Genomic DNA, 26,889 nt, shown 5'->3' with positions numbered 1-26,889 from the left:
TGGGCGGGGCGCGGTGGGGCCCTGTCCTGGAAGGGTTAGCCCAGGTTATTAACAGCAGCAGTGCCAGTGACTCACCTTAACCCCAGCTTTGAGATTTCCTAGCTTTCAGGCCTAGTTATCTACCTACCTTCCTTGTGAATGGCTACGACACCTCTGCTCAGGCTTGTTTTGAGGAATGGTGTGTGTGGGAGGAAGTGCTCAATGGAGGACAGGTGCCAGCGCCTTCCGGGGAGGGCCTGTGGCAGTCCCGGCGGAGGTGCCCAGGCGCAGGCAGACGGGACCTAAGCAGAAGGGTGCAGAGGGTGGAGTTAGGAGCCTGCCTCTGAGCTTGGATGATGAGGAGTTGCCACAAGTGAGACCCCAACTCTGACGGCACCCCCTCTGCTGGGTCTGGCCCCCAGGTGCTGTGATAAGCGGTTATGGACCCGCATCGACCTGAACCACTGCAAGTCCATCACGCCCCTGATGCTGAGCGGCATCATCCGGCGACAGCCTGTCTCCCTGGACCTCAGCTGGACCAATATCTCCAAGAAACAGCTGAGCTGGCTCATCAACCGTTTGCCAGGTGAGCACAGGGCCAGGGACCCCAAATGTGCAGGTGCAGGGAGGGGGGGGGGTGCATCACCTGACCTGCGACCCCTTCTCTTATTCCCCCAGGGCTCCGAGACTTGGTGCTGTCAGGCTGCTCATGGATTGCAGTCTCGGCCCTCTGTACCTCCAGTTGTCCGTTGCTCCGGACCCTGGATGTCCAGTGGGTAGAAGGGCTAAAGGATGCCCAGATGCGGGATCTCCTGTCTCCGCCCACAGATAACAGGCCAGGTGAGTGGCCAGGCCTGGGGGCAAGGCTACGTGGTGGTAGTGGTGGTGTGACCAAGCTGCGCTGTTGGGTTCGATTTTCACCACAGCGGCATGCAAAGCCTCCTTAAATGCTTAATGGAGAGCAGGTGCCATCTGGTGTGCAATCCTCCAGCCTTCTCTGGCCGCAGCCCGTCCCCAGGGGATGCCGGGAGGAGTTTGGCTGCTGTGTTCTCGGTTTGCTTCGGGCTCCCAGGGGCTCCGAGAGTAGGCAGAGGCTCTTCTCCACAGCCACCCCAGGGGCTCTCACAAATCCCACTGCTTCTCTGATCATTTTTCCTGCATCGCTCAGGCCCCCTGGAGCAGCAGGGTCAGGGTGGTTGGACCGGGGCTCCCATAGAGCTCTCCGAGGTCAGGTCTCAGGGTTCATCGCTCCCCATCAGCAGTGAGGAAACCATGGTGATCGAGAGATCTAATGCTGTGTGCTCCGTCTGGCACAGGACTGCTGGGTGGAGAGAGGGCTCTGGGTTTTTAGATCTTCTGAACTTTCAAGAATCTCAATGTGTAAAATTTTATGTATATATATATATGTGTGTGTGTGTGTGTATTATTGATTTAAGAGAGGAAGGAAGAGGGAGATAGTGATATAAACATCAATGATGAGTCATTGTTTGGCTGCCTCCTACATAGGTCGATGCTTAACCACCGAAACATACTGGCCAGCCGATCTTCTGATTCTTAAATATTGGAACTGATTCTGTTTTTTGGGGGGAAGCATTCAATGACCAACTGAAACAAGTGCTGTGTCTGGCTGGTAGGCCTTTGTGTCCTATCTGGCTGATACGCTGCCTCTCTCCTCCCTGCCCCTCAGGTCAGATGGACAATCGGAGCAAACTCCGAAACATCGTGGAGCTGCGCCTCGCAGGCCTGGACATCACCGACGCCTCGCTGCGGCTCATCATCCGCCACATGCCCCTGCTCTCCAAGCTCCACCTTAGTTACTGTAACCACGTCACTGACCAGTCCATCAACCTGCTCACCGCAGTGGGCACCACCACCCGGGACTCCTTAACAGAAATCAACCTGTCAGGTCAGTGGGAGTCACCCAGCAGGGACTGGCCCAGCATCCCGTGGGACGAGCTGGGAGTTTCACATTTATGCGCCTGCTATGATTATAGGATCCCAGTGTTCGGTGCTAGGACATAGCAGTGGTGAAGACAGACACACAGCCCAGTTTAGAGGGGAACATGCTGCAGAAGTGATTACCGGATTTGTAATAATTGCTACCAGAAATGCTGGTAGCCGTGAGCGCATAGAACAGTGGTTCCTGGCCAGGGAAGCTTCCCTCAGTGGGCACAGGCTAGCACCTGGCAGGGGGCGGGATGAGTGCTGTGGGGATGGGTGGGGAGCAGTGGGCAATAAGGCAAGGCCTGGCCCAGTAGGCTTTCCCTGGGAGTAAGCAGCTTGCTTTCTGCCATTGTTGTCTTCAATTTCGCCCACCCTTCCTGACCCTGCTGTCACAGGGTCTGTGGTTGGAGAGAAGAAACCTCCAGTGCCCTCACGGTTCGGTTCGGCGTCTTGTCCCACACGCTGTGAAACCTCACACATCCCTCCGCTTGCTGATGGGGAGAGAGTTTGTTTTTAAGGAGTTGGGACATGAGGGACAGTGAGATGGACAGAGGCATGATTTTTCTGAAAGAATTTCACTTCTTTTTGCAGTAAGCTTATAAAAGAGAGTCAGCCACTTGGTGGGGAGGAATTTGAGAGATTAATTGAAAGGTTAAGGGGTACCCTTGGAACAGGTGTTAAACTCCCCCCCACACCTCCAATCCCTGTCACTTTTGCCATCTAACTGCCTGGCACTGCCTGTGATGCAGACAGCATTCCATTGTGCTGGTTCCAAGTCCATGAATTCCTACTGTCTTTATGAGATTGGGTTATAGCTACACAACCTGAAACGTGCATCCAAGAATCTGGGCGCGTCTGTGCCAGGATTTTGTGTTGACCTGACGGGATGGTTTGAAAGGGGCTACTCTGATTGTTTGAAAGGCAGTTAGTTCTTCGGTGACTCACGTGGTGCTGTCACTTTACTTCCTTACACCACCTCCTAACCTCACATCCTGTCTTCTTCCCTGCAGACTGCAATAAGGTCACTGACCAATGCCTGTCCTTCTTCAAGCGCTGTGGGAATATCTGTCATATTGACCTGAGGTACTGCAAGCAAGTTACCAAGGAAGGCTGTGAGCAGTTCATAGCTGAAATGTCTGTGAGTGTCCAGTTTGGGCAAGTGGAAGAAAAACTCCTGCAAAAACTGAGTTAGTCCAAGGACTAGTGTGTAAATATGGGGTGGGGGTGGGGGGCAGGGGAAGGGACAGGGCCACGGGAGGGTAAAAGACTTGACAGAAACGAGGGCTTTTATTTTCAATTTGGAACTTGGAATAACAGACCACGGAACGATTCCATTTTGCAAGTCTTGCCAAGGCAGTGCCGTTCCACCACCCATTTTGGGGATGAGTGAGCCGGACACTTGGGTTATTATGAAGAGTAACTGCACTGCTTTCTGGACCATTTCTAAGGCGGCCTTTACCGAGAAGACATTCCTGTTGGAGAGGAGGATGAACTTGGGAGAAATTCTCTTACTGAAGCATGAGCTTAGGAATTTTTTTTTTTTTTTTTTTTTTTTTTTTTTGTGATGGTGTTTTGTTCTGGACACCTCATTCCTTGCAACTCTGGGGGTTTTGGTGTCAACATTAAGTGGACCACACAACACATCTGCCGTCTTGACATATTTTGTTTGGTTTTGTTACATCTTACATTATGAGGAATTATTTTTGTACAAAATGTTTAAAAGTTATTTATGCAAGGTTTGAATGCATATCAGTGTTTTTATTGTTTTTATGATTGCCAACTTTCCCTGGACTTCATCAACCCAAATAATCCATCTATACATGTGCCCAGACCTGGCAGAGCAGTCTGAGCCTTCCGGTTTAAAGCATGTTTACCTGGAAGCGAAGAGCCTGCTTTGGGCATTAAGAAGTTACATAAGCATGTTGTGCATATATGTAAAATATAGTGGAAGTAAGACACTTTGCCAAGGTTCCCCTGTATAGAATTTCACCCTTTTCTCAAAAATTTTAAAATTGAACTTGGACCTTTGCACTCAGGAGGGTTTGCTAAAAGCATGAGCTCTTGGATTCTACATAGATCTAATTTATACGGTGAGTCAATAAGTAAATGACCCAGCGTAGCCTTTCTTTTCCTCTTCTTTCTTCCTTTGAAGTGTGAGCAGAGTTCTCGTTTCAGGTTTATAACATGGCTGTTCCCTAGTTGTAAAGATATGCATTCATAAGTGCCATTGTTGTTTGGTGGTGTTTTCCTAGACCTTCCCGACTCGGTTTTACCTTTGTTGAATTTGTATAAACAATTGTACAAAAAAAAAAAAACCAAACCCACTCTTGGACTTTGAGGGTTTCTGTTCTAGGAGTGGACTAGACATTTGATTATAAAGTCTAGGGGCACGAATCTCAACACTAGTATATATTGTTTTGTAGCCAAACAAGCTATAATTTCTTATTCATCTGAGAAATTGCATTAGTCCCTTGGGAGAGGGGAAGAGAGAGATAGAAACATTAATGATGACAGAGAACCATTGTCTCGTGCACGCCCCTTACTGTGGATCGAGCCCACAACCCAGGCATGTGCCGTTGGTCGAGACCTCCTGTTTCATACATGGGTCGATGCTCAACCACAGGCATACCAGCCCACTTTCCCCATCTTTAGAGAGAGATCTTGCTGTCTATGGCTAATAAAGGTAGTGGGAAAGAACTATGCTACACCAATGTCCACTTGGTATTTTTACTGCCAAAGGTGGGGGGGGAGGGGGGAGTCCCATTTTCTCAACCTCCCATTGGAGGCAACTCGAGGCCACATCCTGTCCTTTAGTAGCCTTGGGCCAGGGTAGCTGGAGATGCTTGGTTATGAGGTAACTTCCCCAGGTGGCAGATGCAGAAACCAGTGAGAAGTAATTTTAGATCTAACGACAGAGCTTTGCAACCTTGTACTCAAATACAGAAACAACTGCTCTAGTGAATCTGAAAAGGGAGAAGATAACCCCACTTCCTGTCCCCATAATCAGTAGCAACATAAAGCTTGGGTCTCGTGGGATAAGCCTTTCCTGCTAACGGTAGTTTTCATATTACCTGCCCCTCCTCCCGTTATCTGTTTGTCATGGCAAAATGATTTTAGATCCCATCTAGCTTTGTGCCTTGTTAACTTGAATCCATATATTCTTCCTGACTTAGACTGGAGACATCTGAAGCTGTTGCACCCCAGAATTTAATTTGGGAGATGCATTTAACAGAAGATTAGTTTAGCCACTCTGTGGTTTATTTATAAAACACGGCTTACCCTTGCAAGCCTGACAGTTCATCATAGAGCTCCCCTACTAGAGGTCAAGTTTTGGTTTTCTTGACAGCCTGAGTTCTCCGAACCCCTAGGTAAGTTCCCCTGATGTCCAGTAGAGGCATCCTCTTCCTTGGGAATGGTTTTAAGGAACATGGTGGTTTTCAGGTAAATAGCCCTGTGGTAGAGGCCCCTGACTGTCCTATAATGTTTCTGAGAGCACCCAGGCTTGCTGAGAGGAGGTTCCAGAGCTGGGAATACGTAGCTACCATAGGGACAATCCACAGAGCCAAGACACAGCGTCTCACCAGGCTTGAGGCAGGTTGCCATGGTGGTTTTAACAGCTGAGCTCCCTCCCCTACACTGAAAAATCCAGCTGAGGTTTTACCCCGGCACCCAGCCTCTGTACAGACCTGTCATTTAAAAATGAGCTTTAGAGAGGGCCAGGCTGAGTTAGATGCAAACATCTGCTCTGAGCCCATATCACATATGATGATGTAATGAGAGTAACATAAACCAGAGGTGGTGCTTCCTATTAGATCCCGGCTAAGCACCTGGGAAAGTGAGGCTTCTTTCCTTCTTCCTCTAGGAAACCTTATGTTTGCAAAGGAAGACACTGTGACTCCTCTAAAGCATCAAGAGACCCATCCTTTTACATCGTGAGGACAGGGACAAGGAGATGTTGTTGTATTCCGTTTTGGACTTTCAGAATTTTATTCATTTGATTTATTATGTATTCAGAAAATTCACTTCAAGAGGCATGGTATGCCAGCTATAAAATGCAGACTTCAGAGAGAATTAATCCAGTTATTCCAAGTGCCAAGCCTGTTAGGGTAAAATTTTGTTGGCTTCTCACTAAACCAAGGTGACTTTAAAACACTACTTAAAAAGATCCTCCATTAAGTTTTTTATCCTTTTGCTAAAAATAAGCATTTGAAACTTTTTTAAATAAGTTATTTTAAGCTGAGACTGTGTGCAAATAAATCTTACTTTTCTAATTTAACCTTAGACAAACCAGCACCTACTGCTCAGCTTCTAAATGTGCTTGCTATTGAGGGCTGGCCTGGATTTGAAGACTTCCCAATTTGTGGGGAAGGCTGAATTTCTGGAGTTCACTGTCTCACAATAAGTAAGGCAAGGTAAGTGCTCCGAAAGCTTCAGCAGGTGCCGAGTCTTATGGCTTCTGTAGGAAGGCAATGACCTGCTTATGCTGGTCAGTGTGAACCACAACCGGCACCCACCCTGGGCTCCTACAGAGAAGGGAGCTACCGCCCTAGTGGTTTGGCTCAGTGGATAGAACGTTGGCCTGCAGACCAAAGGGTTCTGGTCAAGGGCACATACCTCGGTTGCAGGCTCCTCCCGGGTCTGGGCCCTGGTCAGGACCTGTGCAGGAGGCAACCAATCGATGTTTCTCTCACATCAATGTTTCTATCTTTCCCTCTCTATTCCACTCTAACATCAATGGGAAAATGTCCTCAGGTCAGGATTTTTACCAGGTGCGGACACCCATTCGCACTGTACCAAGTGAATTAGAAACTAAGGACAATGTAAAGAAAAGCATTTTTGAAAATCTAATTTTATTCCTAAAGTTCAAATTAGCTAGCAGTAGCACTGAAAATACACTTTCACTATACAAAAAACAGTGTAAACCAATTACACATTAGTAAAGAATTTAACACACACTTTTCTCTAGTGAAGAAGCTAGATGCAGCCCTTGCTATAAAAAGCTGTACCCGAACAGAAATGGACATGTTGATTAGTCTCTAAGGCCCTGGCAGTTGACTATATAGAAGGATGTCAGTGTTCTCAATGAAATTTAAATTCAGAAATAGCAACAATGTGGAAACTTACATTCATCAAATAGTAGCATTTAAAATAACCGTGACTAATAAAGTGAACATTCAGAGGTGCCACTGCTCAGCATGTACCATGTTAGTCAGTTGAGGACAGTGATCTCATCCAAACAGAAGTTTCAAACATCTGAGTAGTTTAAGTTAAAAACAGGAGAACGGAGAAGTAAGAGAAGATAAATGTCTTCAAAGGGAGAGAAGCTGATGCCATAAGCAGTATGACTTCAGCAGTTACTGATCACAGACGTGTGATGAAGCCAGGCTGGACCTGGGAAACAGCATGTCCACAGGCTGACAGGCGTAGGGCATGGATGGACCAATGTTGCCGTAACTTAGGATGAATCTTTGTTCCCAGTTCGTGAAAATAAATTTTAAAAATAACTTCAACTTTTAACAATAAGTTTCCAGTCCCTTCTATACACTGAAATGTCCGGGTTCAAGCCTGGGGGCGAACGTCCTGTTGGGGAGAGCGTCTACTTCAGGACTTGAACACGTGCACGGCGCGCACCACATACTGGCGGCAGATGGGACACTCGCTCATGCGCTTGCCGCACTTGGTGCAGGTGACCATGTGCCCACACTCGAGCAGGACGCAGTCGATGACGGCGTCCATGCAGATCCGGCACAGGCTGTCATCCTCCTCTTCCTGCTGCTGCTGCAGCCGCTCGCCATCTGAAAGGCAACAGAGAGCTAGAACTGCCACCCAACAGGCTGAACAGCCACCTGAGTGACCACAATAGGCACAGCATGATCCTGCAGTAAGAAATAATCCCAGCTTATTTTAATCTATATAATTCCAGGTTTTGTGAGAATTGTTTCTGTAAATAAAAATGAGGAAACGTAGGTTGTCCTTAATATGGGCTTTGGAGTTAGAATACCCTTGGAATTTTCAAGCCACTTCCAACTTGGGAAAGTTGCAGTGTCCGGGACCTCATCTCAGCAGGAAAGAGTGATATTTCCATGGTGAAGTTATGAAGAGCTGTGCATCAAATAGCCTGTAGTTGGATAAAGCCCCCGACTCCAGCCTTGGAAGCATCTCAAAAGCTACCGATGTTTCTGGCCACCTTGGTACTGCTGAACTGTAACTGAAAAGGGTTGTGGGCCCTTTGTGGCTCTGTGGCCCAGATTAGGTTTTGAGAAAACCCAGAATCTGAATAAGAAAGGCGCTAAATGAATTCTGAAAGTTCACAGCCCGCCTGCCATGACTGGATGACTCACTCAGTTGGAGCGCCATGGTATACCAGAGGGCTGTGGGATCAATCCCTGGTCAGGTCACATATGGAAGACAATCCATGTTCTTGTTCTCTCCCTCTCTCTCCCCCTCTAAAATTAATAAGTATATCCTTGGGTGACAATTAAAAACATTTTTTTAAGTTCACAGCCTGAGATTTGGCCCTATAGTCATAGATGTTGAGGCTTCCATTTTTTCAAGTCAGAAAGGATCAATGAGAATCATGAATATGGTTTGGAGGGACAATTCAAGGTTGAAAAAGCTAGTAATCCCTGGGTTTAAGAGAAATAAACATTGTCACAGAAATAAATTTGACTTGTAACAGAAACAGCCTAGCTCTTAAAGTGTAAGAAAGGATACCACAGGGGAAATAGGAAAAAAGAAACCTACATGACTTTTGGTTTTCTTCATTCTCTTTGTATAAGCGGTTTACTTTCTCTACCAGCTCCCATTTTTCACAACAGCCAGAATAGTTGACAAAATTCCGAGCCAGGATTTCCTTCAGCTGGCGCACACTCATCCCTTCCACATCTTCAAGGCTTGACAGGTCAGACAGAGAGGCTCTCAGTCTCTTCTTGGAGAGGCCAGGCGCCTGAAATTATACAGCAATTGAATACCTCTTTTCCTACCAATTCAGACCTCCCACAGCAAGGAAAATGACATGCTCTCCTCACCCTACAGTCATCACTTCCAGATTTCTTTTTTTTTTTTTAGTATGCAATTACACAAGGTTTATTAACCTATTCCTAGTGGGTCCTAGGCTCCAGCAAAGGCCACTTGGCGATGCACAGTGATAGATGGACGATGAAGACGAAGACAGACAGGCAGCTGCAGTCGCTTCATCAGGCAGGAGATATTGACTGAAGGTCTGGTGCTTATATAGCCAGTAGTAAACAAGTTGTGTCTTATCAGTGTACTTCCCAGATTTCTTATCTGTCCTTAAAGTATCCTATATCATAAAAGGCTAATAATATGCAAATTGTCCCCTTGGGAGTTTGACAGCTCGCTATGATGTGTGTTGACACCAGGGGGTGGCATGAAGGAAAGCCCCAACCAGCCCTGATCACCAGCCAGCCAAGCCTATTTCGTGCACTGGGCCTCTAGTTATATAAAGTGCTACATTCAAACCTCAATACATATCCTCTGCTAATCAGCAAAATGTACATGGGCCTTTTCCTGCCTACCAGGTTGGCATGTCAGGAGACTGAATTTCATAGGAGCTCTCACCTGTTCCTCCAAGTTGTCTTCTTCCTCGTCGTCGTCATCATCATCATCATCGTCGTCGTCGTCGTCATCTTCTGTGTTTGCTGATGCTATTTCACTTTGTACCTATATGCATAAAGGATCTGGTTATGTCAGAAATCAGACCTTTCTACAGACCTTCCCTAAGAATGTCCCCAGCAATGGGCATATTCCATGACTTCTTTGGATCATGAATGCTTCTGCCCCTTCCAAAGAGTTGGGCCCTACATGATTTCATCAACATCTTCACTTCCATAAAATTATCTCAAAAGCCAAATCCTAAATATGTGTGAATTTATAAAACTTAACTAGAACCTCCTGAGGACAGTCCCATCATTGGACCATAGGCCAAAGACATAAGCACTGAGTCATTATCAAAGGATCTGCCTACATATAGCTGGTTTAAACCTCTAAAATAGGGGTGTCGAACTCAATCAGAGAAGGGGCCAAAATCTAAAATCGAGCCTAAATTGCGGGCCGAAAGGTTTACTGAACAGTCATATACTGACAATGTCATAAACTGACAGCGGAGTGCAGTGATGACAGCGCGGTGCGGGCCACATTGCAAGGCCTGGCGGGCTGGATTTGGCCCGCGGGCCTTGTGTTTGACACATGTGCTCTAAAATATAGGTGGAAACTAAAGCTCTAAGGTCAGTGCAAGTGTCGGGAGAAAGATCTCGATACTAATTCCAAAGAATGGTTTCTAGACTTCTTCACTGATGGCTGATACTAGTTCTAGTTTTTAGAAATTCCTCAACAGTCAGTCAGAGGCACTCTTCTCTTTAGGCAAAACAGAAATCCATTTGATTTATATACCTTCTTTCATATCTTTTTTTCTTAACCATAGCTCTACAAAAGTCAAGGTTAGTTCTATTTCAAACATTCAACTTCACTGGGAGAGTATTCTGCAATGGTACTTCTTTGAAATTAACAAATAACCACCTTTGTTCACTAATTCAATGTTTTTTTTCCCCATGATCCAAATTACGTAGGACACTTAACTGCAGCAAGGCAACTGGGCGTTAGGTTAACTTACACTACTGTTTCCATGGTCACTGACAGTCTTGCAAATGTTTATATACGACTTTTCACAGTTATTATTTAACTATATAAGATAGGGAAACTGAGGTAACTAAGGTCAAGAAACTGATGAGTTATTTAGGGGCCTTCAAATAGCTGACTTTGGGGCCACCCAGCACCTAAGCTTGGAAACTCACATCAGGAGGCTTGTAAGTGCAAAGTTCAGCAGTGTGTAGAACCTCTGCTCCCATTAGGAGGCATCAACCTCTAAAGGCCCCACCAAGTGTAGACAAGCCGGGCCCTTAGGGTAATTAACAATCATACCTGTGCCAAGGCTCCAGATCCTAAGGTCTGGTCTCTACCCATTAGTTCTTCCTGAAATGAAGACATAGTAGCAGAGGGGGCTGTGTAGCTTGAAAAATATGAATGTGTAAAAAAACTAGAATTCTGGGATCTTGAGGAGTTCAGACTGCTGGTGTCCAGATTGTCCTCAGAGCCCAGCCCATGGTGGCACAGCACTAAATCTACCAAGTCTTCTTTCTCTCGACAGGTATCAATGGGTATGTTTCTAAGAATGAGATACTGCCGCAGATCCTTCACTTTCAGTCGCATTAACTGAGGGCGCTGAAAGGCCGTCTCTTGTAATAAGTGACAGGTGGAACATCTACGAAGATTTTCTTGTAAAACTGAGCAAACGGAGCAAAAATCCTTCTTGCAGTCACAGCATACGTGCTGAGGAAACAGATAGAAAAGTATTTAATGATAGCCAGTTATGACCCCTTGTAAAAGTACTAGTTTTTTTTTTTTTTTTTTTTTGCCTCCTTTTAACATTTAATTATAATTCTTATGAAGTGTTCTGTGGCACCAGACTATTCCCACAGGTGTTTTAATATTCCAAAAGCCGTGAAAATAAAGGACAGTTACTGCCAAGGCAGTTTGGATTCACAGAAGTTCAAATACAGTCCTTAAAAAACAACATACACTCTTGTGTTAATGAATTAAAACCTTTCCACCCCTTGGGGCAAACATGCAATTAGCAGAGCAGAGCTGTCTGGAACCACATGGAGCAGAAAGCACAACCACAAACTTTTTTTATGGGAACAATTTCCATTTAAAGGGAAGCAGGGGAGGAGGGTGCGCATAACACAAGGAAAGAAAAAAGCAACTGATCTCACAAGATCAATCCAAGCAAACAGGACCGCACTAATGCAGTAATCTTTACCCTACACAGCCTTAATCACAGTCAAAGCCATTCCACTAGCAAAACTTAAAGTAGACACTAAGATGTGATTATTTTCACTTGCTGCATTGTTCTCACAAGCTAATACCTTGTTCCTTAAGTATTTTAAAGGACTGAATTGAAAATAAAAGATTGTGAGAACCATTGTATGATGGTTTTCAGAAAGAACAATTTTAACCCAAGTGTTTTATATGGAGCAGTAGTTACCTTAATACATTTATTTCTTCACTTGAGTTAAGAATATGGTTAGGGATATATTTTTTGAAACTGAGGTCAGAGTATATATGCAATAAATTATCTCTGAACAAAAGTGTAGACTAATTAAATCTCTTGCTTCAGAACATAAGCATCATTAGGAAGAATCAAGGTGTATAAACAGGTCAAAGTTCATGAGAAAGGATGCCTGAGCAACATGACAAGTAACAATGTCTAGTCAGAAAACTTGAACAGTCAATTAGTCCCTCCAACTGAGTACTTTCCTAAATGGGAAATGATTAATAGAACTAACTTTTTGGTATTTTTATAAAAAGAAATGAATACTCATTAATATTCAAAATTACATATAATCAATAATTTTGATGTCTTTTGTATATAACATATTATCTAACTCACCTTCTTTCTGAAGACTGAAAATGCAAGTCCACAGGCTTTACAAACTATATTAGGCCCTTCAGTAGGCGCTGGTGGGTAAGTAGTGGAAAAATCAGAATTTGGCGTAAATCTGAATGGACCGGTGCTTCTGGTGAATCCTGCCTGCTGGCCCCTGACAGCTCCGGTTCCCATGACTTCATTCAGCAGTCCACAGCATGAAGCCCACATAGATGTGGCACCCGCCTGGAAAGGAATATAAGAAGGAACCAGATTAAAGCTAAGTGGAACCTGGGCTCTCTGAGATCCTCATGGGATGCCATTCTGGAGAGGTATATTTGCCCTAAATAACTTTGAGATTATTCTTTAAATTTTTTAATTTTTATTGATTTCAAAGAGGAAGAAAGAAACATCAATGGTGAGAGAGAATCACCAATCGGCTTCCTCATGCACACCCACTACTGGGGATTGAGCCCGAAACCTGAGCAAGTGCCCTTGAGCAGAATGGAACCGGGACCCTTCAGTTTGCAATTGAGCAAAACCAGCTATAGCTGAGATTATTCTTTAAAGTGTCAAAATTTTAAGCTATTTGGAAAGATAACTTTCTGGTATTTGCAAATAATATTTCCCATTGGGGATACTCATAAAAACTACCCATTGTTTTCTTTGTGCTGAGGCAGATTTTCCCAGCCATCATTTAGCAGAAAGAATATAAATTCAAATACTTAATTTCATTAAACTTCCGTTCTCATTTGTAGCTGGGCATAATAAACCATGGCATAAATTTTTTGATTAAAAAAAAAAATGACTGGGAAAACATAAAAATGCCAACTGAATAAAGCTCTTTTAAGTTTTTAATGTATCTTTGTATAATTTATTTTCTTGAGTTTTTCTCTACCTCCCAAAATCTTGAAAAATAATATATTAATTGGACATTAAGGAAAATATTTTTAAAAGCAGTTATTCTACTTTTTGTTGTTGTTAATCCTCACCTGAGAATAATTTTTTCAATTGTTTTTAGTGAGAATGAAAGGGGAGAAGGAGGGGGAGAAACATCCATGTGAGAGAGACACATCCATTGGTTGCCTACCCCATGCACCCCTTATCAGGGCCTGGGATTGAACCTGCAATCCAGGTACATGTCTGATTGGGAATCGAACCAAAGACCCTTTAGTACGAGGGCCAACACTAACCACTGAGCAAAACCAGTGAGGGGTATTCTATCTTTCAAACTGAAAATACTGAACACTAAATGTATGGGCTATCTGCCACCCCACTAAATGGCCTGAAAGTAATGTACTGCCTTTTATGTCTTTTTTCTTTCACCTCTTCCTTTTCTGTGAACCACAAACTGCTATCACTATACCTACCTAGTAATCTGTCTCCTTTTTTACTGCAGACTCAGAAACCCAATAACCAAGCTTGTTAGAAATATACATATCGTGTGTGTGTGTGTGTGTGTGTGTGTGTGTGTATTTTTTCTTTTCTTTCTTCTTCTTCAGTGAGAGCTCAAGGTATTTTCCCATGCTTAAAGTAGAAAAGCTATGATGTTTGGAACCAATGTTTGTCCCTTGACCTAATTCTAAAGCATATCGTAGACTCTGGATAAGTGATAGGTAACAGAAGTCCACTTAAGTGAGATCTTATGTGTTAAATACCAGCACATGACCTGGCATAGTTCATTTATTTATCTAACTTGTTCAAACATTTACTGTTTGTCTAACAAGTTCTTTAAAAACTTAAAAAAAACAAAAACAATTTTAAAAGACTATTTGAGATGCTATAGAGGGATCATACTATTCTTGCTACTACCCAGAAGTAATCTATAATAATAAAAGCATAATACGCAAATCAACTGACCGACCAAACAGCAAAAACAACCATCCAGACAACCTTCCAGATGACATGCCGGACAGAGGGGCTGCAAAGGCATACCCGTACACAAATTTCATGCAAAGGGCCTCTAGTATGTTATATTAAATATAGGGAAAGGAGAAGGTAAAGTAGTAAGAAACCACAATACAAGATTCAAACAATCTTAAGTATCAGGGTCACTGACTTAAGTATTTTATAGCTTCACACCCTGTAATTCTCAAGAAACAGTGATGCCTTTAAAAGTCCGGTTAAATTATAGTTAATAGTTCATACCTTTAAATATATACTTTAGCGTCATGGTTTGCTTAAACATAAGAGGATGATAATCCAGATTTACTAACAGTTCATTTATTAAAGTATTTTTTAAAATTGATTTTAGAGAGAGGGAGAGAAAGAGAAAAATCCATGTGAGAGAGAAACATCAATCGGGCCACCTCCGGCACTCACCCTAACCAGGGACAGAACCCTAGTTAAGTGCCCTGATTGGGAATTGAACCCACCACCCTCTGGTATACAGGACAACTCTCCAACCAACACAGCCACACCAGCCAGCGCTAAAGTGAGTATTCTTTTACCAGAGGATTCCATCTACAGTGCTTTAAAAGGTAAGCGCGCATGTGCGCGCTCTCTCTCTCTCTCTCTCTTTTTTAAATAGTAAGCTCTTAAAACAAGTAAAATGTTGTTTTAAAATTTTTAATTTGGACATAACATTTTGGGGGAGTTATACATAACTCAACTGTAGACTATACCACCAGAATAAACTTTTCTTCATTCTAGAAGTTTAAAGAAGTAAAGTTTATTTTATTTTTTAAAGCTTCAGCTTCCTGTTAACCTAATTACTAAAAAATTAAAAAATTTAAACAGCTATATTAGCTTTTATCCCTGATTTCTGGAGGATGTCTTCCCAACTCCAGTAAATGTTCCTTATGGATAGAACTTTTTTCCACTGCATCTATAGTTCTGCCATCATGACTCTGATAAATAACTGTGTAAAAGGTTTCTTTATATTACCTCTTGAACAGCAATGTAACATTATTTAAAAATTTCATGCTACCCAGAAAGTTCAAATTGTTTTAATGAGAAAAAATAATAAAGTAAAAAATGACTGACCAACAGGTTAAAAATCTCAAATCCAAATCATACTCCCTTTTAAAATCAGCACTGCCACACATTGTGTTCTTTCAGAAATCAGTTGTATAATAAATTACAGAATACAAATTTCCAAACCATGATCATTTAAAATTCTAGGCTGAAAATGTTCACAGTTCTGGTGAAGAGAAGAGTTTACTTTGGGAAAACAGGTGGAATCTCTGTGTAGACATCAATATTGGAGGGTGATAATTCCTCATATTTCTATAAAGGGGATAGGATTTCCTCTGCATTCACCAGAAGGGAAAATAATGAAAAAAATCACTTCTGTCTTCTTTTGGCTACGTCATCATAAAATAAAAATTTAAAAACAGACAGGCAAAAATATGTTGCTACACCCTATTATTTGGTACAACTCAACCAAAAATCAGAGCACAGGGAAAGAGGAAACACTGAAAAATCTAGGTATTGGCCTCATTAGATCAGTGAACTCAAATTTGGACAAAATCTCCCAATAAGAAAATAATCTTCCAATAATACTCTTAGCACATCCTGAGGGTAAATCTGCCTACATATACTGTTAGCCTCTGACAGTAGTGTTTGCAACACTCCAGCCTTCCTGAAAGGTCTGAAATTTAAAACAGTGAAAGCCTCAGTCACTAGTTTGTTTTTAATCCTATCTATTTATGGACTTTTTAGAGAGGGAAAGAAACATTGATCAATTGCCTCCTGTATGTACTCCAACTAGGGATCAAACGTGCAACCTAGATATGTGCCCTGACCAGGAATAAAACCCATAAACAAGAGCCACCCAGTTGGGGCAGCTCAGTCACTAGTTTTATTCAAAGTACCTTTCCCCAGTTACCATATCTGGTAGAGAAATAGCCAAAAAGCTTCCACTTTTGCACCCTTCCTTTAAAAGCTTCAGAGACCCAAGTTCTATCCTATCTTCCCTATCTAAAATCTTCCTTCCCTTATATTTTTAAATTCACTCTCTGCTTATCTTTTAGTAACAAGCATGAAGCTTTTCCCAAACGACTAAATTTCCTTAGAGATTTTCTGAACAAACCCAATTTCCAGACAGTACACAAGGCACAGACCTTTGGCTTTTGAATTTTTAGTAAATTCACCGAGTTGTTGCTCTGCCTCAATTCCAAAGAGGTGTACTGCTGAAGTAAGGGTCACCATCCACCTTTTATTTGCTTAAAAACAAAACAAACAATAACTATTACCCTTCCATGAATGAAGCCAAAGTCTGGATCTCTGAAAACTAAAGCTATGATCTGGGCTTATGTACTAGAAATTCTAAAACCTATTTGGGACCAGGGTTGAGAGCAAGACTCTATAGACTAAACTACATGAATCCAAGAGGTTAGGAAGAACAATAATCTGTAAAGCTGGCAACATTTCCTCCCTTGATCAAGAATGTAGTTTGAAACAAGATAGAGAAAAACCAGGTACATATTCCTATGGTTGGCACAAAACTTCTAGCTCAAGGAATTTAGCTATGTTTGCAGTTTACTTTCTAGTCATCAACAGCTACTGGAAACAAATGGCTTTCTTTGATAATCTCTTTTCTACACAACCCTTTCAGCCAAAGTTGTTCCTGAATAGATTATCCTAGGGACCATGGCCTTGCTTATATCAATTAAGAACCAGGTATCATATTAAAAAATCTAACACGGGCCTAGTAAGATACCTAGATCTCATGTTATTCTGACATTCAATGCCAGTTTTGGTGTGTGTTTTTCCCCCAAAGCCATTGTTCCAAGATTTATTTTTAAATATATTTTTATTGCTTTCAGGGAGGAAGGGAGAGGGAGAGAGAAATATCAATGATGAGTCACTGATCTGCTGCCTCCTGCACACCCACCAGGGACCTTGCCCGCAACCCAGGCATGTGCCCTTGACCTGAATCGAACCTAGGACTCTCCAGTCCACAGGCCGACGCACTATCCACTGAGCCAAACCAGTTAGGGCTGCTCCAAGATTTTTGAGGGCCAATAACACACGCTTTTTTTCACTCCTAATTTGGAACTAATCCTATATAATAAAAACCTAATATGCTAAGTTTCCAGTTGGCCATTCAACAGATCAAAGTGTAATATGCTAATGAAATGCTAAGGCTGCTCAACCACTAGCTATGACATGCACTGACCACCAGGAGGCAGACACTCCCACCAGTAGGTTAGCTTGCTGCTGGGATCCAGCAGATTGGAACTGAGCGAGATGGGCCAGACATGCCCTGGAGCCCTCCCCCAGTCCCTCCCTGACTGGCCAACCTCCCACGTCTCTCCCCTGCCCGGATCATGCAACCATGGGTCCCTCAGCCTGGCCTGCGCCCTCTCACAATCCAGGACCCCTGGAGTATGTCTGAGAGCAGGTTTTGGCCTGATGGCGGAACTGGTCGATATGATATGCAGCACTGACCATCAGGAAGTAGACACTCAATGCAGAAGCTGCCCACTGGTGATCAGTGCACTTCCACAGGTGGAGCACTGCTCAATCAGAAGCCAGGCTCATGGCTGACAAGCACAGTGGCAGTGGTGGGAGCCTCTCCCTCCTCTGCAGCAGCGCTAGGGACACTCCCTGAGGGCTCCTGGACTTCGAGAGGGTGCAGGCCAGGCTGAGGGGCCCCTGAGTGCACAAATTTTGTGCACCGGGCCTCTAGTTAAAAAATAAGACAAATTTAAATGTTTGCTTACTTACTAACTAGAAGTCCGACACACGAATTTGTGCAAGGGACTTGGTCCTCGCAGCTGTGGTGGCTTGCCTCAGCCCTCACAGTCTCAGCTTTGTCTGGAAGGTTGTTCCAGAAGGATATTTGGAAGGTCATTTAGCTGTCCAGTCTAATTAGCATATTATGCTTTTATTATTATAGAATACCAATTGGAGAACATGACTTTAGCTCTGCAGCCAATTGGTCTTGATAATAGAACACCCCAGCTGACTAATAGCAGCTTACCATCTAGTTGACCATACTCCCATCCCCTCATAGGAAGACAGATCAGACAAGTCCCAGAAAGGACTGAGCTAAAGCATGTGTAGTTAGTTCATTTGCTAAAACTCACCAACCTAAAAACTGCTTTTTTCCCTCTGGTAGTAGAAAGGCTGGAAGTGTTCCTCCTATATTGTTCCTTAAGAATGAATTAGAAATTTCCTCCCCTCAGTAGGAGTATAAAGGAGGGAAGTGGTGCATGAGAGGGGAATTGACAAGATTCCAGGACTGTGATACTTTTTCCCACAACAATAACAGACTACCGATTTTATAAGCACTCTATTTCTCAGTCAGATTCACACAATATAAGCTCATTCTGAATCATCATTTCAGTCAACAAAGCAAGAGCAGCAGCCTATCCTTTCTGACAAGTGTCAGTTTTCAAATGGCCGCAACGTTCAGCTGTCTTCGATTGTGTGTATAACCTAATAGGCTTTTAGAATCCCTATGGTGGGGAAATACTGCCAAAATTTAAAGAATTAACAAAAAGTTTATTACAAAATTTGAAACCTAGACTACATTAGTATATGATGCCTTTTAATGATTCCACCAAATGTAATAGTAACCAGGCAAACTAAAATAAAGAGTAAGACAGGTTGCCCTGATTTCAGGGATCAATTTTACAATGAATTACAGAAGAATGGTTAGAGTGTGGTCCCAATATGCTAGGGTTGTGGGTTCTTTCCCTGGTCAGAGCACATACAAAAATCAACCAATGAATGCATGATTAGGCGGAGCAACAAGTTGATGTTTTCTCCCACTCTCTTAAAAAAAATAAAAATAAAAATAAAAAAGGTTTCCTACACCCACCTAAGTATGTGTCCATCATTTTACTTTTTATCCAATCCCAGGGATTTCCCCTCTTTGCCTTCTCCCGCCTCTCTACTCTATCACCTATGGATTTCATGTAAGCCACCTAGGTCCCTTTCCTTTGATTACAATGTATAAATACAGATGTAACCTGAGCATTATCTCAGTTCATTGAGGTTCTGCTAAGTCCACACTTTGGCTCAAATAAACTCACAAAAATTCAAAAAATAAAAAAGGAAAGCTATGGCGGTTTCCATGAAGATAAAATGATAGCCAAATTCAGAGAGTCAATGGGTTTGAAAACAGCAGAAAACTAAATAATTATGTGGTAGGCAGTTAGATAGATATGATCAGAGCAAAGATGAGCCAAAGCCAAATATAAGTTGGGGGGGGTGGAGATAAGCCCTGGGGCCTAACTATGTGCAAAACTGGAAAAACAAGGACCTCACTGCCCCAGGGTAACCTTTCTTAATCACTAGGTTTGGACCCTTGACCTTTCATATCATTGGTCATGCGGCCTGCATCGTCCCCTGACCTTCCCTCCCTTGGCTTGTCCATAGTCACGCAGTAGACCCTTCTGGAAGAGGAACAAGGAGACAAAGAGTGGCCTCTAATACAGGCCCTTGCACAACCACTCCCTTACACACTAACCCGAATTAACCCTAACCCGTAGGGATAACAACCAGGCCTCAGTTGTTTTAGCTCCAGGCTCAGAAAAGCTGCAAAACCTGAAAAGCGATGCCAGGGCTAACATCAGGACCAGCTGCATTGAAGACCATGACTCTGAAAGGATAAACCTGGAAAGTTGATGAATATTCTATTGGGACCTCCTCTAAGATCCATGCCTCTAGAGAGAGACTTCCTTCCCTTTTTCTATAGAACACATCCCCCTTTCTCCACACTCCTTTTCCTGGGCACACTTTCCTTTCCAATACCCTTCTTTTGCCCCTTTAACTTGTTTCTTGAGCCCATTTCTTCTACAGGTCACTTCTATAATACTTGTGACTTTGTAAATAAACTTCCTTAACCCAAACTCAAGTACTGAGGTTGCTGAACCAAGGTCTAGTCTGATTCCACCGTTCTAACACCTAATTCCATTTTGCAAAAATTATATAGTCTAAATCATTTGCTTTTGATTAAACTAGGTAAGCAGCAGTAATCATGCCACCTCCTAAGAGCTGCTTGCCACAACTCTAAATTAAATATGGTAATACTTTACAGATATTTTAAGAATAACTCTACAAGTTTCGAATTAAGAACCTTTTCTTGGATGTTGTAAGTAATAAAGACCAGGCAGGGATTCAGTTTTTCCACCAGTGAAAGTTTCCTCAGAGAATTCAACCACTGTAGATTTTGTTTTAAACTCCAAATAACCTTCAATTTGCTAAAAATTCAATTCCCTGTGTTTAAACTATATGCAAAGATATTTCAAATCTTGAAACCAGTAAATATAAAACAATGTTTTGCAGTTTCAATTTCAGCTGGGTTAAACTTTCCAGTAGAACTAGAGCAAAGCAGAAGAAACAGTTGAGATAATAAGCAAAAATACTGATCCTATTTAGAACCACTTGAGAAAAATATGCTCCTTAAAATGTGAAAGGATTTTTTGAAACTGCTGCTTCACCTGAAAAACAATATACAAGGAACTCTACTACATTTTTGACCAAATATCAGACCATATACAACCAAGGAGGAAAATTTACCTACATCCTAAATTATTTCTTCATACCATTTGGACATTAAGAGGCTGCAAAAACACATGTTAATCTTAAAATTTTAATATTTTTAGGTAAGACATTTGGTCACATTGATAGAGTTTTACAATAATGTGTGCTGGAGATCATACCTTCCTCATGTTTGGGTTTTGTTTTCTTTTTCTAAAACAGTGTACTTGATCCTTAGCACCACTCCCCCACCTTTCAAAGAAAAAAAGGAAAGAAAATTATAGTCAATATATTACTTTCTCCTTGATATCTCATTTTGAGCATGGAAGAATTAACGTGATTAATATAATTAAGGAAAGCTGAGGTCTATATAAATCTAGAAAATCATGAAGGAGGATTAAATCAAATTAACATAGGACACAGATTTTGTTTTAAATCCCTTATGAGTTAATTACATGCTACTCTAAGGTTAAATAGTTACTTGAGTCTTGAGAGGTAAAACCTATTTCAAAACAAACAAATTAAAGGAAGAAAGTAAATACACATTCCACACATACACTAAAACCAGTTGCTCCTGGGTTTGAGTGAAGATATACTTTATCTGATTGCTTTGCTTTCAAAATAATTTTAATTCCACTGGAAGTACTTGCTTAAATGAATGTTCAAATGTTAGATTTCCATGACATCAGGAATCTCTGACCCTGCCCAGAAATCCCTACAATTAAACAATTTCAATATAAAACAAAATTAAATAAATAGCTCAAATCCTTAATTTTGTGAATCGTTTTCACAAAAACAAATGAAATGCCGGATCTTCATAATGTCATCTTGTTCAAATTGAAGTCCATTTAGATCCACTTCATGAAATATATTTTTTCATCTTCAACCGCCACCAAACTTTGTTTCTAAAATTTCAACTCAGAAAGCTGTATCTTCCACCTAAATTTTAAAAAATCATTTCTGTTTTTAAAGTACTTGATTTAAAAATTCAACACTGGACTGTCCCTAATTCCTTCTACATCTAGTTCCTTGATGGACCACAAATTTAAAGATACTGATGTTCTTTGAGGCATTCTATCCATAGATCCCCGTTTTTGGAAGATGATGGTTTTCATAAAAGCAAGCTAGTTTTAGACATTTTAATAAGTATTCTAAGTTGAAATATGTTATAACTAAAGCTGGAACTTAAAAATATAATAAGCTCCTAAAATGGCCTCATACTTTTAACACACAGTTCAAAAGTTACCTATTTCTGAAGCCAGAAATCCCCTTTCTTGCTCTTGAGGGTTTCACTTTCTTTTTCATTCTCATAATGTAGATACTTGCAAATGTCTCTTCCCTTTTGGATTGGCAAACTTCTAAAGGGTGGGATTGTGTTTAATTCAACTTCTACTAACAATATCTCCCTCCTGACACATAGGAAATGTTTGATAAAATATGTTGAATTTCTCCGGCTACTGGACACTCCCTTATCAGTCTTCCACAGTAAATCTATGAGACTTTGTGTAGGTCCGGTTCTAAACCAGCCGCTCATTCTGTTAGCTTTCTTACCGCATCAAAGCACCTCTCTTCATGGAGATGAATGAAATCCGCTTATGTCTCAAAGGGGTATCATCACCACCTTATGACTCATCCCACTTGGTTCGAGTTCGGGCAAATGAATCAATACCTGAATTGACTATCGTACACGGAGGGAGCTCTTGACAATTCTCAGCTCCCCAAAAAGTAGGCCAGAACCTGCCCCCTTTCCCTTCAACTTCTCACTCAGGGATGCTCCCACGCTCTCACACCCACCTTGAAGAACTCAAGCTGTCAAATTACTTGCTGCGTACCTACTGGCGATGCAGACACATCCAGTTTGCTAGCGCTTTTAGGTCTCGGCCCCCAATGTTAAACCTACGGGGGAGGGGGGAAAAAATCCTTCGGGGTGGGATCCCGGGCCCGAGACATTTCTAACCTATGAGCCTGGTCCCAGCCTCACGGCTCCCCGCATCACTCCTTTCCTCTTCATCCTGCAGTTTTGGTCCTGCGACAGTCCCGTGGTGTTCCCGACAGTTGGGTTAGTTCAAGGACTCGGGGCGGGCAAGGGCACGCTGTGGGCACAGCCGCGAGGGCTGAGGCGGCGAACACGAGTGGGTCTGTCTGTCTCAGGCCCCCGAGGGCACGGAGCGGGCCCGGCGCAGAACGAAGCCCTGAGGCGTGAGCGCAGGGGGCGCCCGGCCCCTCCCCGCTCCGCGGGCTTCCTGACCGGAGGCGCTGAGGGAGTTGGGGAGATTGGGGAACCCAGGATTATCTGTCGTGGATCGGTCACGGGACCCAGATGCCGGGCGGCCAGGTTCGCCCCTCAGCGGAGGTCTCTGGAGAGGTGCCGCCGAGGAGAAAAGAAAGCAATTCGGACGCTCTGGCCGGATAGGAGAGACGGGGAAGGACTGCCCGGCTCCACCGGTCCCTCACCTTCATGGCTGCGACCGCCGCGTCTCGGTCGGCTCCCGCCGCAAACTCAGCACCATCACAGCTCCTCAAAGAGACGTGCTCCTTTCCCTTCTGGACCGCGATTACGGCGCCTCCGGAGGCGGCCGAGCGTCCGGACGTAAGAGGCGTGGTTACGGCCGCCGTGCGCCCCCCGGGAAGAGCGCCGAGCGGCGGCCAAGTTGACCAATCCAAAGCCGATACTCCGGGGGCCGGTCACCAGAGCCAATCAAGTAGCTTGAAGGGGGCGGGGCCTCTGGCGGCAGCTGGGTGGGCGAAAGAGAGCTCCATCCGGGCTTGAGCGGCGGAGGGCGGATCTGGGCGTGGCCGGAGGCTTTCTCTCGGCGGTTTTCCATCCCCTGAGGAACCGGTGCGGCTGGGATTTGGCTATGGGTCAAGTTCCCCAGGGCGGGAAGAGGCGGGATACATTTGAAAACGCCGGTCGGTTTGCAGGCCTTTGTTCTAACCGTCAGAGCTGGGGCCTCAGATTTCCTCTCGAGACTTTGGAGCCCCTCACCCTGAGGTAATGACCTCGGGTCTCCTCAGCAGAGGGTCCGGGGAGCGGCGGCAGCTGCGCACGCAAAGACGCGGTTTTAAAACGGCTTTGTTGGAAACACTTCAATGAGCGGTTCTCAAATCCCAGCTGCTCTTTTTAGGGCGATGTTCAAAACGACCAAATTCTAGCACATTGAGAGAATTCAGGTGAGCCCTTGGAGTTGAGTTTTTTGTGTGTTTTTGTTTTTTGTTTTAAACAAGTGAGTAAATTATTCAGCTTGACTGGATGACACTCAGTTTGGTTTCACTACACTCGTCCCTCTTCCCTCCAACTCAACCAATATTTTAAATAGGAGACATGAAGATGCCGAGTCACTTGTCTTACGGACCTACTAGTAAGACTGTTGTATTCCTTTGTACTAGGCTTGCTTCTTTATATTAAAACACGAATCCACGCCAGTTCTGTAGGCTGAAATGATACTTAATTTTTAGCTTGCTTTTCTTGCTTCATGCATTGATTTATCCAATAGAGTCCTGGATTTTTCCTCTTTGCAAACATTCGAAGAAAGCCTTTCTTCTCCATGTAAGAGTAGTAGCTGAGCTTCACTGGAAGAGAGTATTAGTTCTAGTTCTAATGATCTAGGCACAAAGAAACTCAGTAAAAACTTGCTAATGGACCAAAGCCATATTTCTCATTAGAAAGGAAGCTGGCAGGTCTAGCCCAAGAGTTAATGAGTAACTGCATGAAAAGAAGCTCAACATCATTAGCCATCAGGGAAAATGCAAGTCAAAACCGCAATGATATACCACTCCATACCAATTAGGATGGCAAAAATAAAAAAGAGATAAGTATTGTGGATGTGGAGAAACTGGAACCTTAATACAATACATTGCTGATGGGACTGTAACATGGGGCAGTTGCTTTGGAAAACACGTCTGGCAGTTCCTCACAATGTTAAGCACGGAGTAATCATATGACCCAGCAATTCCATGCGAAGGTATAAACTCAAGAGAAATGAAAACTAATATCCACAAAAAAAAATAAAATCCTTGTACATGAATGTTTGTGCAGTATAATTATAGTAGCCCCAAAGTGGAAACAACCCCAATGTCCATTATTTAATGAATGGATAAATAAAATGTGGTCGCCGAAACCAGTTTGGCTCAGTGGTAGAACGTCGGTCTGCGGACTGAAAGGTCCCGGGTTCGATTCTGGTCAGGGGCATGTACATTGGTTGCGGGCACATCCCCAGTGGGGGATGTGCAGGAGGCAGCTGGTCGATGTTTCTCTCTCATTGACGTTTCTAGCTCTCTCCCTTTCTCTCTGTAAAAAATCAATAAAATATATTTTTAAAAAATGTGGTCTAGCCATACAATGGAATATTATTTAGCCAAAATAAGAATGAAGTACTGGCCCTGGCCCAGTAGTTAAGTTGGTTAGAGCCGTGATCGGCAACTGTGGCTCTTTGGCCCCTTAAGTGTGGCTCTTCCACAAAATACCACGGCCTGGGCGAGTCTATTTTGAAGAATTGGCATTAGAAGAAGTTTAAAAATTTGGCTCTCAAAAAAAATTTCAATCGTTGTACTGTTGATATTTGGCTCTGTTGTTAGTGTTGTTTCCCATATGTCAAGGTTGCTAGTTGGATCTCTGGTCAGGCAAATACAAGAAGCATCTGTTATTGTAAACAGAGGGAGTACCGGGGAGTCTCTCCCATTGGCCAAGAAGGTGGCAGGTGGAGGTGCTCCCTAGAGTCAAACTGGACCCTCCATCCAGAGGATATTAATCTGGAGGTCTCAGGGAGGATCTCAGTAGAACATTCATCAGCTTTCCAGGTGTGTCCTTTCAGGGTCGTTATCTCTATTGGTTAGTCGGCGCCAGGGCAGAGGGCATGACTCAATGAGCTGGTCCTAATGTGAGCCATGACGTTGCTTGTCTGGTTTTGCAGCTTTTCTGGGCCTGGAGTTGAAACACATCTGATGTACTGGATGCGGGTCAGAACCTCATTGTCCTAGGAGCTTAATGCTTAAGGGCTTTTTTCAGCCTCTTTGTTTGTTCCTCTTCTAAAGGAATCTAACCCTCATGACTGGAAACATGCCACCATGGAGGAAAGGTCAGGGGAGGGTCCGAATGCTTTGACCAGTGATATGCTGGTATGACTGGTGATATGCTAGGGGAGGACAGTTACCTGGGGGCAAGGTCCCTGTTTTCCCAGTTTCGCTTGCTGCTAGGCACACCCTGGTGACCTTCTGTACTTAGCCCCATCATCCTTGTTCTGCTCATGCCTATCTAACTGCTTACCACAATTCCATAAATGTGAAATGTCCAGAATAGGCAAATCCATAGAGACAAAAAGTAAGGTAGCAGTTGCCTAGGGTTAAGGGATTGAGGGGGTGTGTGTGGAAATGGAGTGACTATTAAATGGGGACAAGGTTTCTTTGGGGAGGTGATGAAAATGTTCTAAAATTGATTGTGGTGATGATTACACAACTCTGTAAGTATGCAAAAAATATTTAATTGTATAATTTAAATTATACAATTGTATATGTATGTGAATTGTATATGTATGATATGTGAATTATATATTTTTTTAAATATATTTTTACTGATTTCAGGGAGAAAGAGCAATAGAAACATCAATGATGAGAGAGAATGATTGATTGGCTGCCTCCTGCAGGATTGCCCCCTAATGTGGATCTAGCCTGCAACCGGGGCATGTGCTCTTAATTGGAATCGAACCCAGGACCCTTTTGTCTGCAGGCCACTGCTCTATCCACTGAGCCAAACCAGCTAGGGCTGAATTATATCTTAATAAAGCTGCGATAATAATCCTATATAATAAAGATGTGATATGTAAATTGACCATCATGCTCTCACAAGATGGCTGCCTATAACCAGGCTGGCAGGGGGGTTAGTGAGGGATGACCAAAGGAGCAAATAGAATGCAGGAGTTCACAATCTCTAAATGTTTGAAATTGGAACCCCCTAAAGCTTGAGAGGCATTTTTAAATACGGTATATAATCTTTATTGATTTCAGAGAGGAAGGGAGAGGGATAGAGAAATAGAAACATCAATGATGAGAGAGTGTCATTGATTGGCTGCCTCCTGCATGTCCCCTACTGG

At 43.1% G+C, this 26,889-nt stretch overlaps 2 protein-coding genes across 16 annotated transcripts in view; one reads left to right on the top strand and one right to left on the bottom strand.

The window, feature by feature from the left end:
* The window catches only part of KDM2B (lysine demethylase 2B), a 92,082-nt gene extending 88,420 nt beyond the window's left edge, over window positions 1-3,662 (top strand). For all 10 annotated transcript variants that reach the window (XM_084867987.1, XM_084867990.1, XM_084867994.1 and 7 more), the window contains 4 exons: window positions 402-565; window positions 658-819; window positions 1,667-1,885; window positions 2,934-3,662. In XM_084867987.1, coding sequence (XP_084724113.1) covers window positions 402-565; window positions 658-819; window positions 1,667-1,885; window positions 2,934-3,115 — 727 coding nt within the window. In that variant the 3' untranslated portion in view covers window positions 3,116-3,662. The remainder of the gene's footprint in view (window positions 1-401; window positions 566-657; window positions 820-1,666; window positions 1,886-2,933) is intronic.
* A 3,092-nt stretch (window positions 3,663-6,754) lies between these two features.
* On the bottom strand, window positions 6,755-23,412 carry RNF34 (ring finger protein 34). 6 transcript variants are annotated; one of them, XM_084868051.1, is made up of 8 exons: window positions 23,258-23,407; window positions 22,598-22,699; window positions 20,986-21,055; window positions 12,392-12,613; window positions 10,864-11,271; window positions 9,505-9,606; window positions 8,668-8,869; window positions 6,755-7,718 (listed from the first exon to the last, which is right to left on the bottom strand). In XM_084868051.1, exons 3-8 carry the CDS (start codon window positions 20,992-20,994, stop codon window positions 7,525-7,527), a joined length of 1,137 nt encoding a protein of 378 aa, XP_084724177.1. In that variant the 5' UTR covers window positions 20,995-21,055; window positions 22,598-22,699; window positions 23,258-23,407; the 3' UTR covers window positions 6,755-7,524. The 6 variants fall into 6 exon arrangements, with proteins under 6 accessions (XP_084724177.1, XP_084724181.1, XP_084724179.1 ...); XM_084868055.1 differs by having other exon boundaries at window positions 8,668-8,871; window positions 9,513-9,606; XM_084868053.1 differs by having other exon boundaries at window positions 22,636-22,699.
* Between the last annotated feature and the right edge of the window lie 3,477 nt (window positions 23,413-26,889).

This window comes from Pipistrellus hanaki (genome assembly GCF_964339955.1).
Source record: "Pipistrellus hanaki genome assembly, chromosome: 19".
NCBI lineage: Eukaryota > Metazoa > Chordata > Mammalia > Chiroptera > Vespertilionidae > Pipistrellus > Pipistrellus hanaki.
The sequence above is the reverse complement of the archived record's forward strand: the minus strand, read 5'-3'. Positions and strand labels throughout refer to the sequence as shown.

Excerpts from the sequence above, each read along its gene's own strand:
- RNF34 (XM_084868051.1), bottom strand. Across the intron at positions 11,272-12,391 it reads TTTCAGTCTTCAGAAAGAAG|CACGTATGCTGTGACTGCAA; the intron begins GTGAGTTAGATA and ends CTGTTTCCTCAG. Across the intron at positions 7,719-8,667 it reads TGAAGAAAACCAAAAGTCAT|ATGGCGAGCGGCTGCAGCAG; the intron begins GTAGGTTTCTTT and ends GTTGCCTTTCAG.